Source organism: Boleophthalmus pectinirostris, unplaced genomic scaffold, assembly GCF_026225935.1.
Source record: "Boleophthalmus pectinirostris isolate CB_2022bp ecotype Guang Dong unplaced genomic scaffold, ASM2622593v1 HiC_scaffold_17, whole genome shotgun sequence".
Taxonomy (NCBI): Eukaryota; Metazoa; Chordata; class Actinopteri; order Gobiiformes; family Gobiidae; genus Boleophthalmus; species Boleophthalmus pectinirostris.
The window spans coordinates 23,619,470-23,638,727 of record NW_026571115.1 but is presented as its reverse complement, the minus strand read 5'-3'; the positions used below and the strand labels follow the sequence as shown (position 1 = coordinate 23,638,727).

Here is a 19,258-nt window from a genome sequence, read left to right as displayed (position 1 = left end):
TATTTGTGTAGAAAACATTTAAAAAGCACGCGTTTTCTTCTTAATAATCAGACAAACAACAGGTTAGCCTACCTCCGCGTCGCTCACTCCTCTTCACTTTGTCCTGTTCCGCTTTATCAGGATGTTCCGGAGAGGCCGCTCCAGCCCGGGTCCATGCGCAGCCGAAGCCAGGGGGGTCCCGGTGGATCCAGCCGCCGTCCTGTCCTCCGTCCTCAACCCGCCGTCCAGGAGCAGAGGAGAGAGGAGAGAGGGAGATGAAGAGGAGAGGAGGAGGAGGAGGAGGAGGCTGGTGCTCGGATGGATGGATGAGAGAGGCGAAGGGGAGGAGGAAACAGAGAGAGAGAGACGAGAGGGGGATGAAGTGATTGGGGTATGTTGCCTGTGGTTGTTCATCTTTTGCAGTCACTCTTTTTGAACACACACCATTACTGCTCATATAAAACTGGTGACATCCATGTTTTAATCCAAGTACACTGCATTCAGACTATAGTGTATTGGTTCAAAGAGGCTGTATGTTGCCAATAACACATAAAAAAGAATAGCATACACTGTGAGGTAAAGTGTTAGAGCCAAACACTACAATAGGGTGACCAGACATCTCTATTTATCCGGGGCAGTCCCAGTTTTGAGCCTTGTGTCCTCTGTCTCAGCAGATTTATACAAAACTAGTGATTTGTTCCAGTTTTATACAAGACATTTTCCTATTTTTAACCAATTTGATCTATGCCAGGAGTAAACTAAAACTAAACCAGTACTACATCAGGTCTAAACCAGGACTAAAACAAGACTATCACAATTGTCATTTGTTTGACCATGAAGCAAAAAATGTCCCTCATATTATGACTGATACAAGAATGCACAATGTTACACTTTTCATGTTTTGTTTTTTTTGGTCACCCTACACAATGCATCATTCACACCAAACCAGGGTTGGCAAACTGAGCAATGATTCAAGACTAAATAAGTGTAAAAACTACTAAATTGACTAAGATTAACTTCAATCACTTTGTTCACTGTACTGCTGAGCTTATGAAATCCCTCGCGGACCTGCATGAATATTGCAGAAATTGTATTTAATCAGTTATTTCAGCTGATTTAGTAATTTCAGTCGTGCTTTATTGTGTAAAGCGCATGTCTGCCTTGAGCCCTAGAGGGAGGGAAAGAGGGAGAGAGTTAAAAGAGGGATCTTCTCTGTGCCCTTACTGTCTCTGTCTGGCTCATCACAGACACTGGGCTGGAGCTGCTATGTGACAGACATTTTTATCAGTTCATTTCAATATGTTAATGCTTGGCCTTTGGTGCCACAAAGGAACTGAGCCATATGTGCAGTCACTACACGCCGCTACATAGCAGTCTGTATATCTGTACGACTTTTCATCACAAGTACAGCCTTCTGCGCATGCATTGCAGCTTTAAATAACCTACACAATTTCTGAGCGTCCCCCTCCCTGTTTGCTCTTTCCTCAACTCCCTTCCCCAATCCATCTTCTTCCCACATATAAGTGCTTATAGGTGAAATATTGACTAATGCTTAATAGTGTCTGTTATAGGTTATACATAATGAATGTCTGGTTTGAAATCAACAATACCTGCTAAGCCTGCTCTTGCAAAACTAAAATAAAACACCAGTACAGGACAGAGCTGAAAAAAGAAAAGCAAAATAGAGCTAGATTGTGAGACGTAAAATGAGGACAAGGGCGTTTGTCATGCAGACATTCACAGCATAAAACTTTTCCTTTTTTTCTGTGTGTGCCTGTAAATGTCTTGGAGTTCAAGTATCGCACAAAATGTGAATGGTTTGTAAAATTAATCACAAGTGCAGAAATATCACCGCATATCCTTGTTTAGAAGATTCCACTGCAAGTTTCTGATCGTTTTGGTTTTCTCATTCATAAGTTTGCCCTTAAGATAAATTTATTACAATCAGTATTAATTTCTTTGGATCAGTCACGATAACACATCTCGAAGTAGGACATATTGCTGAAGGAAATATAGACATTAAATGATAATACTGAAACAAATTTATACCTCTGAAACCACAACTTGAGCAGATTTTAGTACAAAAATTATTCTAAATCTTCAATATTGTTAAAAAAAACAAAAAAAACATGAGCTGCAACAAATAAATCACTGAATGGAACACTTAGACTTAGACAAACTTTATTGATCCACAAAGGAAACTATTTGGACAAGGGAAATTACTACTTATTACTTTTTGTTTAGTTTTCATCTGTAATGTGTCATAGAAGTTATTACATCGACCTTCTACAGCTCAAATCTTATTGTATAGGCAAAAAATAAAAAAAAATTGCTAAGAAAACATACACATGATAAAAATTGACCCCAAAAATATTGTTCCAGCTTTCATATATTGAACAGTAAGTCAATAGAGTAATTATCGTGACTAGATTAGTGAATTCTTTGTTTATTCCTGTAAGCCTTTTGAGAAGTTTGTTTTAGACAGCTAGTATCTCACCTGTTTGTCCTGATTTATCTGACTTGCCAAACTTGTGTCTGTTATTATCAGATTGCCTCACGCCTTTCCCACTTGGCCATAGCTTGTCTTTGCTGATCATCGCTTTGGATTTGTACTTTGTTATGAAATGTAATGGATTGTCACATTGTTTTAGCATACAGCAATTTGAGCAATTACAGTTTCGGGCTTTGCTTGGGCTCCTCTTGCTATTTGTTCCCCGTAAACATTGCACTATTATGATTTACAAATGCCATGCCATGTTACACCACCCTCTTACTACATTTTGCAGTGTTTTTCCTTCACTACACACTCCCACCTCCCCTTCTTGCAGCCTGGCAAAGATGCTGAGCCTTAACTGTGGCTATATTTAGCTTTTGGTTCAATCAATGGAGGTAGAGCCATAGCGCCATGACTGTGCATACTGATAGTGGTAGAGCCCATTGCCACCGACTGTCAATTCAGGAGAAAGAGATAAAGAAAAATGTGAAAAGAAAGCGATCATGAGTGTAAAAAGAAAGCGAAAAGCACCAGAAACATCAAAAATTCAACAAGAGAGACAGACAGATGGGGCCCTATTCCTATCACACGACTGGAGAAAGACAGGAGAAGTGGTAAAAATGGGGGGGGGAAAAGCAGGTATCGAGGTGCAAAGCGTGCAGGTGAGGTAGAAGGATGGAAAGAACAAGACATGTGCAACCACTAAGGCACAGGAAACAAGGGATGACAACAGATGGAAAGGTTAAACAGAGAGGTGGATTTGAAGATGAAGACAGCTGACAGAGGAGAGAGAAGCAAAGAAGTCTACCAAAGAGAAATGGAGAGTGAGTTCACACACAAGAGCAAGAATGGGAATACTGCAACCTTTAGATTCATGTTGGAATACCATGTGGCTGTGTGGATTTGTAGGGAAATTATAGTTGAGAGGCGTTAGGAGGAGAGAGGAGAAGCTGGCACGGAAAGTGGTGGTAGACTCTACAGGGACTCCATGACATTATAAAAAAAGACATACAATATTTTCACTGCTGTTGTAAATTAGGAATAAAATTAGGGGATAATAATGGCCGAAAAGAGCCAGTGGAGTAACGAATTATGCTATTATTTATACACTCACTCTATTCAATGTGTATGTAGATTTTAGATCATACTAGTCATACATTATTTTGAGTACCAAGTTCACTCGTTTTGATGCAGTTTAGATCTGCATTCTGTGGCAAGGCTTGTCTTTTTCAGCTCTACATCATGTATTTTATAAATCACTAGCTGAGTCCAAGATTCAGAGATTTGCGGCTCTGTTTGAGTGAGCCTCATTATCACAGCTCCATCTTGCCGCATTTGTTTATTAAAGGTTGCTATGTAACAGTGAGCCCCCCTTATCATCTGATTTAGGCAGCTATGTTATAATTATATATTTGGTTTAGTTTTAGCAGATATAGGATAGGAAATCATGGTCAAATTTGTCCTAATATGGTAAAGGTCCAAATGACCCCCCCAAATAATAAAAGATGCATACAAATAATGGGTTTATTTTGTTAATTAGGAAGAATTATATTATTAGAGTGTTGAGTGTTGGGTTTTTGTAATCTGCACAAGTCCATCTTTGATAAGGTGCTGTTCTAATAGTGCTCCTTCCATTAGTGTGTGATTGTGAATGGCATAGTTTGATTTAGTGCAGACCTTTATGGCAGTGTTGAATGAAATGGTCCCTGTGGAGTGTTTCCACACATGAGTGAGCTCCTCTCCTGTCTGTCTACACCAGTCCTCTGAGGTCTCCTCAGGGAGCATCATCAGAGCTACTGTTAGCTACTCCTCCATGATCGCTGTACCTCTGAAGAGATTATGGAAATGATACGATGGTTTATAAAATTGTTGCCAATCCCTCTGGTGTGCCTCTCTGGTGTTAGTATGATACGGGCTTGTGTCCAGGCTGGAGGGAACATGCAGTTCACCAACACTTACAGGGAAAATAAAATAATGATAAGAAAACACAAAAGCTGTGTTGATAGAAAAATAATAAATCAAATAAATAATAGTAATGACTATAGTTTTGAGGCAGACATATTGATAGTTGTGAAAAGGCTTCATTAAATACAAATAAGATGATCTTTTCAGCTAGAGATGGAAGGGTTGCTGTGAAAGGTCAGCAGAGCCCCTCCTCTCTCTCTTTTACTCTTCATTCTCTCCCTCCTTTCTACTTTTCTCTAACAGTCTCTCCTCTTTATCCTCTCTGTCCTTTATTACAACACAAACCCTTTTTTCTGCCTCTCCAGTCAGTGGTCTCCTGCATTTGTCTTCTTCCATCTCTTTCCATCAGCTTCAAAGAGCTGTCTCTGTGCCGGACCTCGGGGGCACCTGCCTCTTGACATGGAATAAAATCATCCAAGCCCTTGTGTGTTGTATATGGAGCTGGTTCAGCACAAAGGCCCAAGGCAACTTTACACCAAGCAAACAAAGCTAATAAACAAACCGTAGAACCTGGCAGCTAGGTCAATTCTGCTTCTAGGTTTACTCTATAAATTAGATTTCCTTACTGTAGTTGGTAACCCTCACAGGCCAAATGACATTATGTGGCCTGAATCTGAAACAAAGTGTTGTAAATTTGTCACCTTTAGGGTGTGTTCTGGCACAAACACAACACTCAAGAGATTGGATTGGATTAAGAATTGGCCATGTTTGTGTACAAAAGATAGGAGCAGCTGACTAAATAGATGTTTTGTCTCCAGCACCATATTTCTGGTATAAAATTTGATTGTGCCTGTCATTTTGCCAGAACTTTAAAAAATACCTAATCCATATTCAGATCAGTGGACCTGAAGAATGACTACCTCACTGTGAAAGGAATCATTTATAGGAGGACTTGTGAAGTGTTAACAAGTCATGCACTTTTAATTTCACTTTGTCTTTAAGGTAAACAGTTAACAATTTAGATTAACTGTTGTGGAATGTGATAGACACATAAAATACACAAATAATACATCAAAAGACAAAAGACAGCTAGGTGGTTTAAGTGTTTTTGCCACTACTCCCAAGAGCAGCAGCAGCTTTGAATAATGATGACTTCAGGTGCTGGGGTTTAGATAGAGAGGATTCAGATCCTTTTAGGTTTAAACCTACGTGCAACTCATCAAATGTGTCTCATTCTGCTTTCTGATTGAGATAGATCAGAGATTTAGTGCTCGCCAAGCCATGGCTTTGGGCAGTCTTGCAAATTGAAAAATCCACAGCCAAATTTCAAGTGAGCTTTTCTAATTGTTACTAAAACTGTTCCATAGTCTGCAGTCTTCTTAGCAATCTGAAGATCCCAGCACCACCCCAATAACGATTTGTACTTTATTTTAGCCTATTATAGTCAGGACACATTAGAACTACAACAAAGTGTACTATATGCACCCAAGTTGCTAAATATCTCTGGTCTTATGGGTAAAAGGACAAAATATTTGATTAGTTTATAAGCTGTGTCTTATGAATCTACTATTGATTATTATAATCATTATTATTTTAGGGTGAGAAATGTCACGAAGGAAAGGTGATTGAGCCTGCTTCATATGCTGCCACCTGGTGGACAGATGTGATCTTCCCTCCCATAATGCTTTCGTCGTTTTCCCATCGTCCCTTGCTTTCAGCTCTCTGAACTAGTCAAGATGGCGGACAGACCAGGTAATTTAGCGTGCCCTTTGTAGAAATATGTAATATTTTTGTTTTTATGTGGCCCTTTGTTTGTGATGTTTGCTTAAACATTGTTTAATGTTTCCCATCCGAGATACTGTCGTGTCGTATTTTATCTAAAGACTAAATCAACCTTTTGATGAACAAGTCCCGTCAAGGACTTCGAGTGTCATTGGCAGGTTTGCAAAAATCTGTCAATGTCAACATTCATTTTCTATTTTATAAAACGTGTTGAGTTTATCATTAATTTGCACAATTTTGGTATGACACCCTCCTCCCATGTTGTACTTATTGGCATATTTGACTGTCTTGCATTAGCTAGCGTAGCATAGTTAGCATAACTCTTGGATGAATGATAGAGTTCCGAGTTCCGATTTGCACATTGTAAATAACGCAACATTTTCTTCTTTCATTGGCGTGATGAAGTTATTTTCTTTGCCTGTTAACGTGTTTAGTGAGATTGCAGTTTGCTGTAGTTGCGGAAAGCACATTAGAATCAAAACTATTGTTTGGTTTATGTAATACTTGTCAGGGCCATACACAAGTCATTGAATTGTGTTCGTCGCCTGAAGTCGTCAAAGCTGCTACAATTTTTGGCTGATGTTTGTTTCCTTGACAGTTCCCATTGTTGAGAAGCGACTGATGGACGTGAAGCTTGGTGAACTGGGGACCTGGCTTGGAGGCCGAGACTTCACTCCTAATGGAATTATTGCATCCCTCCGAAGAGGTTAGTAAATATATATATATATAATTTATATTTTTTTTGTTAAAGCACGTTTCTTATTCATGGTGCATACATTTATTTAACCTTTTTTTCTTTAGGCCACGACAGATACTACAACAAGTACATCAATGTAAAGAAAGGAGGCATTGGTGGCGTGGCGATTCTGCTTGTTGGATATATAGCCCTCAGCTATACGTGGGAATATGATCACCTCAGTAAGAATAATGATGTTTTGTGTTGATGGAAATGTTGATTGATTCAATTCTGTAAAAAAAATCCAATTATTTCATTCCAGAACATGACCGCTGGAGAAAGTACCATTGATCTGCCAATAGATTCTCAAGGGTTGCAGAATCGTCACCTGCTTTCACCTCTGTTCTGATTAATCTGTAATTGTTGTGACCAATAAATATTAAATGATATGGAATGCCTTTTATTTTAACACTATAAAATTAGTTTGGGCTCTATACATCAATGGAATTTGACCACAGTGAAATAAAATTTGAGTATTGTGTTCTTGTTTGGTTCTAATGCTGGGGTTTTAGTTTTTGGTCATCACTGAATTGTATTTGCCTTTGAAGCAAGAGTTTCATTGTCAAAGCCCTTTTGTAATTGAACCTATTGCTACTATAATTTCCTATCTTGTATAATGCGTTTGAGTAATGTCTATACATTTAAATATATCAATTTAAAATGTAATTTTAAGTACTGAATTAAGGACATGGCATAACAAATCAAAGTAACAGTTTCAAAAGGATTTTTGAAGTAGAATAATCTGTACAAGACTGAGAATGCACTCCATTGCCCTAAAAAGGTCCCAGTTTGTTTATTTGTACTTCTCACAAAATAACAGCTAATACACAATGTCTGAATTTTTCAGTTGAAAAATCAAGTAAAACGAAATTCTGAAAGCATTAAATAGAAAATCGGTTAACACAAATGGTTAACCAGGACTCTGCAATTAATTTCAGATTTACATTGGTTAGACCCAAACTATCAGTGCTGATGGAGAGAGACATCCGGTTTTAAAAACTGGCACACTGTTAACACATAACATAGACCATGCTGCCCCCTGGTTATGTATTCAGTCTTTCAAACATGCCAGTTTGTTGCCACTTAGTTGTTGCCATCAGCCTTGCACTGATGTCGTAGATCTGAATTGAGGTTGATTCTACTGCCCGCTCAGGAAGGCAAGATGACCTTTAGTGCACTTGTTGGCATAGTGTCCCTTCTCACCACACTGCAACAAATAAAAGTGTAGAAACATGTTGGAACAGTTGCATCAACAAGGGTGAACAGCATAAAACGTGACAAACCTTGTAGCAAGTGACCTGGTCCAGTGGCCGAGGGCCCCTGGCCAGCATGTTACTCTGCTGTGCCACAGATGTTATGTTGTTTTGTGTGCGTGGACCTGGACTGGAGTTGGTCAACTGAATTAAAGAAAGTGACGAGCGACCCGCATTGGAAACAACCTGTGGAAACAAATGGAGATTTGACAGATGAACTATTTCTGTAATGTGTGCAATAAAGTTAATAAGTAAGCTTACTTTAGTCAGGTTTTGGCCTTGCTGAGGGAGAGGTGGCTGTTCTGAAGCTCCCATTGGCAACTCAAAACGAGGACTATATGAGAAAGAAAATATAATTGCAATTGGATGATGATTTTAAAAGAAGACTTATTAATAGTATGGACAATTAAAATGTGTTAAGTTTAGGTTAAAGTTTAATATGACAAAAATTAAACTCTGCTGTGTTTTTTTTTTTTTTTTTTTTTTTTAACCAAGCTTTCAAACAAAGTCCTAACATTTAACCACATACGGTTTATATTTTGAAAACAACTTACTGCATAAATTTACATGACTTTCCTTCTGGGCAGAATCCCACAAGATAATTTACACATATAACTCTTCTTGTATGTCTGTGTCTGCAGTCAGGCCCTGTGTCAGAAATATGCTTATTAAAATGTTAAAAGAAGAAAAAGATAAAAACATAAAAGGAGGTGGGGGCTCACCATGTTTGCAGAAGCCTCTGTCATACCAAGGACAATCTTTAATTTTGGACTCTGGATCAATGTGTAAGAAAGGACATTCTTTGTTGCTGCATTCACCTGATAAAAAATATGAAAATGAAATACTACAACAGAAGTATAGGAGTGGATAAATAAATTCTAAAAAGTCCTACCAAATTTGGAATAGAAATAGCATTCAGGCATTTTAGTCATGTCATATTCATGAAGAAACTCGCACTGATCACCCTTCTTGCACAGTCCTCTAAGCCAGTGTTTACAAACAACAGTCTTCTCTCCGCTGATGTGACGAAAGGGGCACATTCCACCTGTGGATTAAAACACTGATTTTCTATGATTCTGTTACTAACCTTATATAATTGTAGATCATATTATGTTCATACCTTTTTGACAAGCTGCTCGCATGAAAAACTCACAAACAGCAGATCCAGACTCTAGAGACACATTTAGGTGAAAAATACAATATAAACAAAAACAAGTGCTGCAGCATGCACCAAGCTTCCAAATGAGCAGGTGGATGGTAGAGTTTAAGTTGTAATTTATTAATTACATCAATCTGTTACTTGTAGATGAGTTACAATATTGAATATTGTCACATTACTCTTGAGTGATATTTGGGGCATCAATACTTTTGAGTCAAACTATCTTTTCCTTCTTGAAACTTTCTTTCTTAACTACATCCTTACACTTAATAATACATCAACATTTAAAACAATTCTACAACACACAGGTTCTACTCGAGTGATGTTATTATTTTAAAGTTAGTAGGCAAAAAATAATAATTTCATAAATAAAAAAATACAGCGGTCTCTGCAAGGTCCCAGTGGTCTGATTGAAGCCAATACAGCTCCTAACTGGAGGAACTTACTGTCCATGCCGGGGAAAGGAAGGGGCTGAGCGCCCAACTGCTGTCTCACGGCGATCTCCAGATCAAACTTGATGTGGTCCACGTTAGCCAATAAGTCCTGCATATTGGCTTGATTTAGTCCGAGGTTACACAGGAATGGACGGGTTAGCTGGTGGTTTTGTTCATCAACGGTAGCCAAACGGGCTAACGGAGTTAGCCTGGCTCTCCACTAGCGCTAAAACGGGACCGTTTGTCCAAGAAACTGCACAGATGTCTCGTTTGTAAATGTCCTATTACGAATGTGCAAGTATAAGTAACATTACAGATCGTCGCCCGTCTTCAGAAGTTGTTCTCTTGAGACCATAAATTCAGATCCATGACTGAGACACGAACATAAGCAGCACAAACCGCGCACTCTCCTCCGCTCAAAGCAAAACAGACTTGACCAATCGATCCACGAAAGCCGAACACCGATCACCAAAATCCTGATCAGATTCAGGTTTCTTCAGCAATGGTTCTTTAACTTTTTCAGTCGTGACCTCATTACCTTTGGCATTCGCAATCTCCAAACAAGGCAACAGGCTACCAGCAAAATGATTTAATTTATGCCTAGACGCATTTATTTGATATACAGCACAGCACATATACAGCTGATTATAGCAGTGTACACCTCCTATGTGTTAATTAATAACCAGCAATTCTCACTTCATAAATGACATTTGAAAGCTATAATTGAAGTTTTAAAGAACAATCAAAATCAGATCTTTTATTACAATCATTCTTTGTAGGAAGTTTGAAAACAGGATACATACAGCACAAATCCATATAAATTTTTTTTTAGAAGAAAAAAAATAAAGCATGACTTTTTTATGAGTTATTATACTCTTTGTATGATGTCAAATGCTTACAGTACAAAATAATTTATAGCATATCTTTGTGATTAAAGCTCATAAGAGGATATACAAGACAAATACAAAATTCGAAAAGTACATATAACCATTCAATCACTGGATTTTCTTTCTCTGAAGCAAACACTACAGCTCAGGTAGGCCAGGCATTGGGAACTGACCAGCAAAGGCCTCCACCTCAGCCCGGATCCCAGCTATCTGCTGCTGAAACTTTTCTCCCTGGGACAAGGCTTGAACAAATTCCTTGAGGGTTGCCTTGGGCTCCATGCTTTTCTGCACCTCCAACGTCAACACAATTCCTGCTCAAAACAGACATTAGCATTATTGAGGATTAAGAATTCAAAATGCATGTGAAATTTCTGAGTTACCTTTGTGGATGAACTCTGCGACTTTCTTAAAATCTTCCTCAATTAAACCTCTTGAGGTTAAAGCTGGAGAGCCAAACCTCAGGCCACTGGGACGTAGAGCACTTTTATCTCCTTGAGTGAACACACAGGGAGAAAATTACATTTGATTACTGCAGTTCCATGCAGATTATTAGATCATTAGTTGTGCGTACCTGGACAGGTGTTCTTGTTACAAGCAATAGCACAGGCCTCCAAAACTTTTTCAGCCCTCCCTCCATCAGTACCTTTGGTACGTAGGTCCAACAGGATGAGATGGTTGTCAGAACCACCTAAACAACAAATGCCACATCACCACAAAAAATAAATTGTATGGACACATAATTTCTTAAATTTTAGGGCTTTAGGGCTCACCAGTCACAATCTTGTAGCCACGATCAATAAGGGCATTGGAAAGGGCTTTACAGTTGGCCAAAACCTGCATTTGGTAGGCCTTGAATTCTGGTGTCATGGCTTGTTTCAAAGCTACAGCAACACCTAAAACAACAAAAAATAATTAAGAGGTTCAAAATGAAATTGGCAAAGACCTCTGTTAAATGATCAGGGTCAGAGCTGCAACTCCACTACACCATCTGTGAACATGAGTATGAGTATATTTTAGACACAAGAATGTGTCAATGAATATACAATATACCTGCAATGGCATGATTGTGTGGTCCTCCCTGCAGGCCAGGAAACACAGCTTGATTAATAAGAGACTCCAAATTGTACATTGTCTCCTTGCCTTTTGCATCAATACTTCTTACACCTGTTGCAAACCAAAACCAGATATAAGAAAAGTTGTTTTCAGCTTAAGCTTTTTTAATGAGGTATATATGGCTCCACACCTTTTCTGAAGAAGATAAGACCTGCACGACAGCCCCTCAGTGTCTTGTGTGTAGTTGTTGAAACAATGTCACAGTGTTCAAATGGTGAGGGAACAACTCCAGCTGCAATTAATCCACTAATATGTGCCATATCAGCCATCAGATATGCTCCATTCTCATTTGCAATTTGCTTCATTCGAGCGTAATCAAGGTTACGAGAATAGCAGCTTGTACCTTGTAAAACGAGAAGCGAAGAATCACATGACTTTATATTACTTGAAACTTGTATCTTTATATTACTTGAAACTCGTATATCTCTAGGAGAGATATAAAATATGGAGAACTAACCTGCAATAATGAGTTTGGGATGAAAAAGTTTAGCATTTTCTTGAAGTCTGTCATAGTCAATGTATCCTGTATCGGGATTTACCTTAAGATAAGATGATGCATCTGCATCAGTTATTTTAGCAGTGAAAAAAATAATATTCAAGATCAAAATGTTTACCTTGTAGGGCATTGATTCAAAAAATATAGAGGTTGCTGAGATTTTCTTCTTTTCAGTCATAAAACCATGAGTCAAGTGACCTCCATCAGGGAGATCCAGTCCCATGATTCGTCCATGGGGCTCCACAACAGCAGTGTAAATAGCAAAGTTTGCGGGAGAACCTAAAAAAAAAAAAAGCATAGCGTGTCACAAAAGCTACACTGTCAAAAAAAATATTCCTAATATAAACTTGTCTACTACCAGAGTATGGTTGCACATTGACACCCCATTTTTCAGAATTTAGTCCAAAGGCCTCCAGTGCTCTTTGCTGACAGAGTCTTTCCAGTTCATCCACATGTTCTGTACCGCCGTAGTACCTGATCGAAGCCCATTATATAAATTAAGTATTCTTCAAGCAAATATCTAACGTGATAAATGTCCACATACCTCTGACCAGGATACCCTTCAGAATACTTGTTGTTCATACAAGAACCCAGAGCTTCCAGAACAGCTCTGCTTGCAAAGTTTTCTGATGCAATTAGTTCCAGACCATAAGTTTGCCTCTGCTTCTCCTTTTTTATGATAGAGAATACCTGAAACACATAATATAGTAGAAGAATTAGAATCACATTATAAATCAATATCACAAAAATTTATTTACAAAAAAAGACATGGAAAATAGTTCAAGCAACCTCAACATTTTTTTTGTGTTGTGGCTTTTAAAATGCAGCGAATGACACAAAATGTAAAATGCACAAACCTCAGAGTCATTGACAGCGAGAGGTTCCAACATCATCTTGTTATGACTGTCCCATGTTTCTTTGCTCACACAATGGCCATTTGTCAGAGACATTTTGTGGTAGTTTTATTCTGCTCACAGGGAAATCTGAAGAGAAAAACGTCTCATCAACCCAGTGCTGAAAAGAAATGTGTTTATAACTTAACTAAGAAGCCAAAATTGTTAGTGGCACTAGCTTAATTTCTTATACGATACGAGAATATGGGCACCAGCTTTGCTTTGCATCATGTAGCAATGGCGTGACAAACAGATCCATTGAACATTGAACGGTACACTGACATGACCTGGAGGGGATGGTCATCGCATCCTCACTTACAAAATTGAAGATAAGATATGGCTCTGTTGTTGAGGTTACATGCAGCCATACGTCTAAGTTTGAGTGAACGAGGTCTCCATGTGATCTCTGTCCCCAAAACGTCCTATGACTTTTATTACCGCTGTTTCGCCCCGACCCACTGACCCACAAATGAGCCAAGAAAACAAAACATGAGAAATGTGAAGTTATTTGAAGAGTAGAAGCTAGTTTTGATTTGGCTCAACACGATTATATGACAGTTCCTTAACTAGTAGTGGGATTATGTGAAAACTGGAGATCGGTTGTCATTTCTATTAATAAATTACAAAGAGGAATTTGGTTTGAAGGTTTGAAATACTTTGACACTGACGAAAAACCGTGCATAGTAAAACAACTTTTGTTTTAAGCATGCATAGGCATTTACATGAGCCTTTCTTTACTCACCAAGTGCTAGGTCCAAGGATAGATCCTGCTGTGGTCAGCGGTAAAGTGGTCAGGCGACAGACCATGAGGCAGACACAAAAAAGCACGGTCCGGTCTGAGCAGACGAGGATAAAGTCCGCGAAACTTTACACCAATAAGCGCCAACCGGTCTTCTTCTGTCGCAGTGAGGAGACACGCCTGTGCCGCCCCCTGCCGGAGGAACTGCTTCACTATGGGTCATATGGAAGATTATAATTTTGGTTTTGATTTCATAAGTATGAAATTATCTAAAGTAAATAGATTTAGCATTTATTTCAGTTGTCTACTTTTATAGTTTATCGTATGAAATAGGATAACATTATATACTATTACTACTACTATTCACACAATTTAACTGGAGTAATTTATATAAATATTAGAACAAATGACATGCGTTACATATGTTTTAGGTATACATACAGCTCCAATTAGGGGGAATAATGTTGCCATTTGTTGAGTTAAAAATAAAAACATCTGTTTTTTGGTAGACTGACATTTTATATTTACACTCTATTTGACCACACATTCCAAAATTAGATGTAATTTTATTTGTACATTCTGTATCTCCAGTCATACCTTATACACAGCTGTGAATTCAAAAGCCAGGTCACTGGTAAATAAAACCAAAAATAAATATTGAGACAATTCTGACAAATCAGAATTTTCTCATTAATAAAATAGTTATTGATACTTCAAAAACATGGTAAAATAAGCAAATTAGTTAAGATATACAGGTAAAGAGCAGTATACCATTATTGATACAATCATGTACATTTTCATTGTGTTTCCAAGTGAACAGGAAAAACAACATGTTCTCAGTATTGATGTTGAAAACCATGATGTGGCCAATATTACAATATGTATAATTGTGTTGCACACAGTTCACAAATCACAATATACTGTATTGTGAAATACTCTTCATCGTTAACTTTTGTTTTAAATGCTAATGTGTTATTTTAGACCAGTCCTTTATACTTTGAATGCACCTCTTATTTCAGTGAAAGTGAGTCAATTCCTCTTGCTGCTGCTGCTGCCTCTTTGGCTGAAAGTAAGAGTCAAAAAGTCAGACTTAAATATTTTGGTAAATGTACACAGCGTAATTTCCAAAGCTTCAGTGCTTACCTTTTTTCTCCTGTTCTTTTTTTCTTGCTGCCTCCTCTCTTTGTTTTCTAATAATTGCAAGACGAGCAAGGTCTGCCTTTGCCTGGTCTGTTTTACCAGCCAAGTGCATCTTCATGTAGCGTTCTTTTGCTTTCTGCTTTTCAATCTCTTCTCTGAAACATATAAAATAGCATAGTTAAAATAACTCATTACTGAAGAGAACGTCAAGTTTTTAATGTCCCACAACAATGTCTGGGATTGGTTGGTATAGTGGAAAAGACCTTGTAAAAACAGTGCTCTGAGTGGAGTTGGTTTGAGACCACTGTGTTGACATGGTGAACACTTTTAAAGTAAGACATGTCTGTTTAGGGACGATCCCCTGTCCATGGTGTACACCACTGAGTGCCTACAATTGCGGCAGAAGTCTTCTGCTTAGCAAAACCCTTTACAATTTGGAAAAAAATATCAAATTGTAATTTTTCTAACAAGCATTGTAATTACAAATAGCTTTACAATTTATGTTTTAATAATGGGATTCTGCTCAACATTCACATTTTAAACACAAAAAATTTACCAAAAAAATAAGTGAAATACAGTTATGAGCTAACAAACTAATAGAAGTAATAGAACTAACATAAAAGAATCACATGTTTTATGTAGAAAAGCCTATGCAATTCACTAATTACATCCTTTCCAATGGATTTTAGGATGATTAATCTAGCACTTTTAAAGTCATACAACCTCAGCAAGAACGATTTGATCTAGGAAGTCTGGGAAGCTAAGCAGGGTTGGGTGTGGTTAGTACTTGGATGAGCGACTGCTGAGAAAACCAGGTGGATAACAGTGGCTTGTCTCTGTGTCCTTTGGCAATGTACTTTAGGAAGTGTGATTGGTGGTCAGAAGGGCTGAAGGTGCAGATTGGCAGCATCACTTCCACAAGTCTACCCTAGGGTAGCTGTGGCTAAAACAGTAGCTAACCACCACTGAGAATGGAATGAATAAATAATGTATGAAATAGTAAAGCGACTAAGTGTTTGGAAAATCTTTATTCAGTTGTTTTAATGCTTTATAACACTTATTAAGCAAACTTTGTTTTAAGCAACATTTTAGTGTTGCAGCATTTCAGCAATAGTAAAATACTGGAGGCAAGTTTGTGAAATGGGTATTAGTCATATTTTTTTATAAAACAATTCCTTTTTTAAAATAAACAACTGCCTACCTTTCTCTTCTAGATAACTGCTTTGGTTCCTCCAGTTCAATCTGTGTCACCTTCTTGGATTTCTGAGACACTCTGTTGGGGTTCTCAATCTCTATCAAGCCCTCTACACCAGCTCTTTTTCTCTGCACACAATGCATCAACAAAAGGCATAAAAATATCAATTGAAATGTAAAAGTACATGTTTAAAGGGGCACTATGTCACTTTTTAGGTGGGGGTCCATCAAATGTCCATTCATCATTCTTTGGAAAGTGAAGCTAACTGAAGGCACTGCTCTGTCTGAAAGTCTGTCAGTCAAGTTAGACTTTTGAGCTTTGCTTTAATGCATGTGACCTGAAAAAACTTAGTTGGAACTACAACAGAGAGCTGACTTTGTACTATTAAACAAATCCCTCTCAAATTTTGTCACAATCTAGCTAGCACTCTCACTTTTTTATTGAAAATGAAACATATAAACAGGACCATGAATGCTCATATTGATCACAAAATGTGTAGTTTTAAAACCATTTAGTATTTTTTTTCCAACAAATATATTATTTATTTGGCAGTGTTTACTAATGTGTGCATTATATATATATATATATATATATATATATATATATATATATATATATATATATATATATATATATATATATATAAATAAACATTCCTATTCCTATGCAGTACACCCCCAGTGATCACTACAAAGTATTAGCTGCTTTGCTTAGAATGTTTTACAGTATTGCATTAAATATACATATTTTGCATTTATTCACTTACTTCTGTTTTTGCAGAAAAAAATCTTGAAGATAAAAATGTAATAACATATCTATGGAGATAAGCAGATGGTGGACATTCTCTCTCTCAAAATAGTTCCATAGTGCAGATTTAAGAAACTTTCATGAGGCAAATTGAGCTCTTGACTCACAAGCAAAGCAATTAAAGGGCCTTATTTTATGCATCACAAACTGAAGGTATTTTTTTCATTCACACATGTTTAACACAGAAACCCTGCATATTTAGGCTTTGAGTTCTCTCAAACTTTAGAACTGTATCCCAGGTGTGAGAAGGCTGGTACTCCCCCTCACCCCAATTTACAGTCAGGTGGGTGCGTTTCCAGAGATCGATGGATTCTCTGATTCAAAGATGGTGCTTGTTATCTGTGCCTATGACGTAAAGTTGTCCCAATCCATTAGATAATTTTCCCTTTTGGACTGGTCTGATATTGCAGACTTAACTTGTTCTTGGTTCTTGGCAATATCAGATCACTGCAAGAGGAAGAACCAACTATGGATTGCTAAACACCAAAATCTGTCAAAAAACTGACAGATATGTCACAGCAACACCATGTAACACTTCTGAGGAAGGTGGCAGAGTGCATCAGAAACTGTTGAAGTATGAAGCAAATAGAGATCTGTACACAAGAATCTAAAGTATAATCTTCACTAGTATCATTTTGAAATTTTCACCCATGGAATTTCCAAATTCTAATAAATAAAGGTAAAAGAGAGTTATTAACGTCATAATGTGTTTTAATTAGAAAACTACCACACCATGACCTCACAGGGTGTAACGGAGCTTTTTGAGCTATAGAGAGACAGACTGAAGGATTACGCAGACATGTGTGAATAAACCAAAACACAACTCCAAGTATGTTTTTGATGAGGTAGCAACATTTTAACATGGCTTAAAGCTCAAAGGAATAAATTTTGTGTAATATAGAACCTTTTCAGAGAAGCAAATGAAGTGTATTGTGTAACGTTTGATAAACTTAACATAAAAACATATAAACTATATAAAAAAATAAATAATCGATTTTATCTAATGAGAAATGATTGCTGGATTGGCAGATACTACACACTTCAAGACATGAAGTCATCTTGATCATGTACTGTAGACAGCCAGCAATAAAATCAATCAATATATCAATCAATATACTACAAAAAAGACATCAAAACTACAGGTGCTTTGTAATGAGCAGCTGCTTTTACTGTGTAGTTCCCTGGAGAAATGCATGCAGTAAACAGGCCTGACCTACTCTGGGACCAGAATGTCCAATGTGTATGTCTCCGATAAAGCTAAAAGCTCAGTGAACAGTTTGGGAAAAACACATACAAATAGGCTCAAGGTGGAATTTCACACAAATAAAGCTAAATTAGTAGCACATTAGTTATTCTAAATGTTCAGACACAAAAGAGATTAACCTCAGAAGATTCATCGTCACTGTCTTCTGATCCCGATCCTGGAAGCTTGTCTTCTGCCAAGTCATTCTGAGCTGCCCCGTCACCTTCCTCCTGCTCTTGCTAAAATACACAACAAAAAGGCTCAGGTGAGCTGAGTTATTTCACACTGGGCTGTAAGGAGTAAACTACTCTACCTGTTTCCTTTCCTTCTCTGCCTTCATCTGAGCATCTATCTCCTCAGGGCTGGTGTACATTCGTGCACGGCCCTTGTGACCACCTTTTTTACCTGTTAACAACAATCAACACAACTGTCAGTCAGTTCATGCATATGCTTACAAACTCTTACCTTTCTGCATACTAAGAGTAATACAACACTGGAAAATTAGATCAAACTAGCCCAGACAAACCACAGCCTCATATATTACAAATTCAAATATAAATCCCTAGCAGATCAACAGTTTACAAGTAAATCATAGTAATTAATATTAGTAAGTATTTGTTAGCTATAAAAGATAACCATGAAAGAAGAAAAGACACATAACAGACTGGCTAACAAGCAAACAGACAACCCTCCAGATACATTTACTATCGTTCTTACCTCCTTTGGGCATGTTAAAATATTTTTTCTCCGATTTTTATTAACTGAAAGGTCAAGAATACATTTGAAACATTAATAGTAAAACAGAGAGCACAAATGACAGCTGGCTAAACTCGACACGAAAAACAGTTTTCAGTAGCCAGGTGATTTTCCTGCTGGAAAATATTTACAAATCAGGTTTTAGGGTTTTGGCACAGGCACATCTCATTGGCTAGAATACGCTACACATATGGACATATGCTCCGTCTAATAGTTATAATTCATCAAATAAAAGTCTGTAAACGTG

General features: G+C 37.6%; 4 protein-coding genes across 4 annotated transcripts; 1 reads left to right on the top strand and 3 right to left on the bottom strand.

The window, feature by feature from the left end:
- The first annotated feature begins 6,036 nt into the window (after positions 1-6,036).
- Positions 6,037-7,285, top strand: atp5mf (ATP synthase membrane subunit f). Its single transcript, XM_020927177.2, has 4 exons — positions 6,037-6,130; positions 6,759-6,866; positions 6,962-7,078; positions 7,159-7,285. Exons 1-4 carry the CDS (start codon positions 6,115-6,117, stop codon positions 7,185-7,187), a joined length of 270 nt encoding a protein of 89 aa, XP_020782836.1. The 5' UTR covers positions 6,037-6,114; the 3' UTR covers positions 7,188-7,285.
- A 379-nt stretch (positions 7,286-7,664) lies between these two features.
- On the bottom strand, positions 7,665-10,181 carry cpsf4 (cleavage and polyadenylation specific factor 4). The gene is made up of 8 exons (XM_020927176.2): positions 9,755-10,181; positions 9,270-9,320; positions 9,042-9,194; positions 8,872-8,967; positions 8,704-8,797; positions 8,411-8,483; positions 8,180-8,335; positions 7,665-8,103 (listed from the first exon to the last, which is right to left on the bottom strand). Exons 1-8 carry the CDS (start codon positions 9,855-9,857, stop codon positions 8,035-8,037), a joined length of 795 nt encoding a protein of 264 aa, XP_020782835.1. The 5' UTR covers positions 9,858-10,181; the 3' UTR covers positions 7,665-8,034.
- A 303-nt stretch (positions 10,182-10,484) lies between these two features.
- Positions 10,485-14,056, bottom strand: shmt1 (serine hydroxymethyltransferase 1 (soluble)). The gene is made up of 12 exons (XM_020927218.2): positions 13,874-14,056; positions 13,096-13,221; positions 12,783-12,928; positions 12,597-12,712; positions 12,357-12,517; positions 12,200-12,281; positions 11,873-12,085; positions 11,680-11,793; positions 11,400-11,522; positions 11,201-11,317; positions 11,010-11,120; positions 10,485-10,940 (listed from the first exon to the last, which is right to left on the bottom strand). The coding sequence occupies exons 2-12, from the start codon at positions 13,186-13,188 to the stop codon at positions 10,768-10,770; spliced, it is 1,449 nt and encodes a 482-aa protein (XP_020782877.1). The 5' UTR covers positions 13,189-13,221; positions 13,874-14,056; the 3' UTR covers positions 10,485-10,767.
- Positions 14,057-14,416: 360 nt separating this feature from the next.
- Positions 14,417-19,126, bottom strand: pdap1b (pdgfa associated protein 1b). Its single transcript, XM_020927299.2, has 6 exons — positions 18,973-19,126; positions 18,569-18,660; positions 18,396-18,494; positions 16,212-16,333; positions 15,014-15,165; positions 14,417-14,933 (listed from the first exon to the last, which is right to left on the bottom strand). Exons 1-6 carry the CDS (start codon positions 18,983-18,985, stop codon positions 14,881-14,883), a joined length of 531 nt encoding a protein of 176 aa, XP_020782958.2. The 5' UTR covers positions 18,986-19,126; the 3' UTR covers positions 14,417-14,880.
- Between the last annotated feature and the right edge of the window lie 132 nt (positions 19,127-19,258).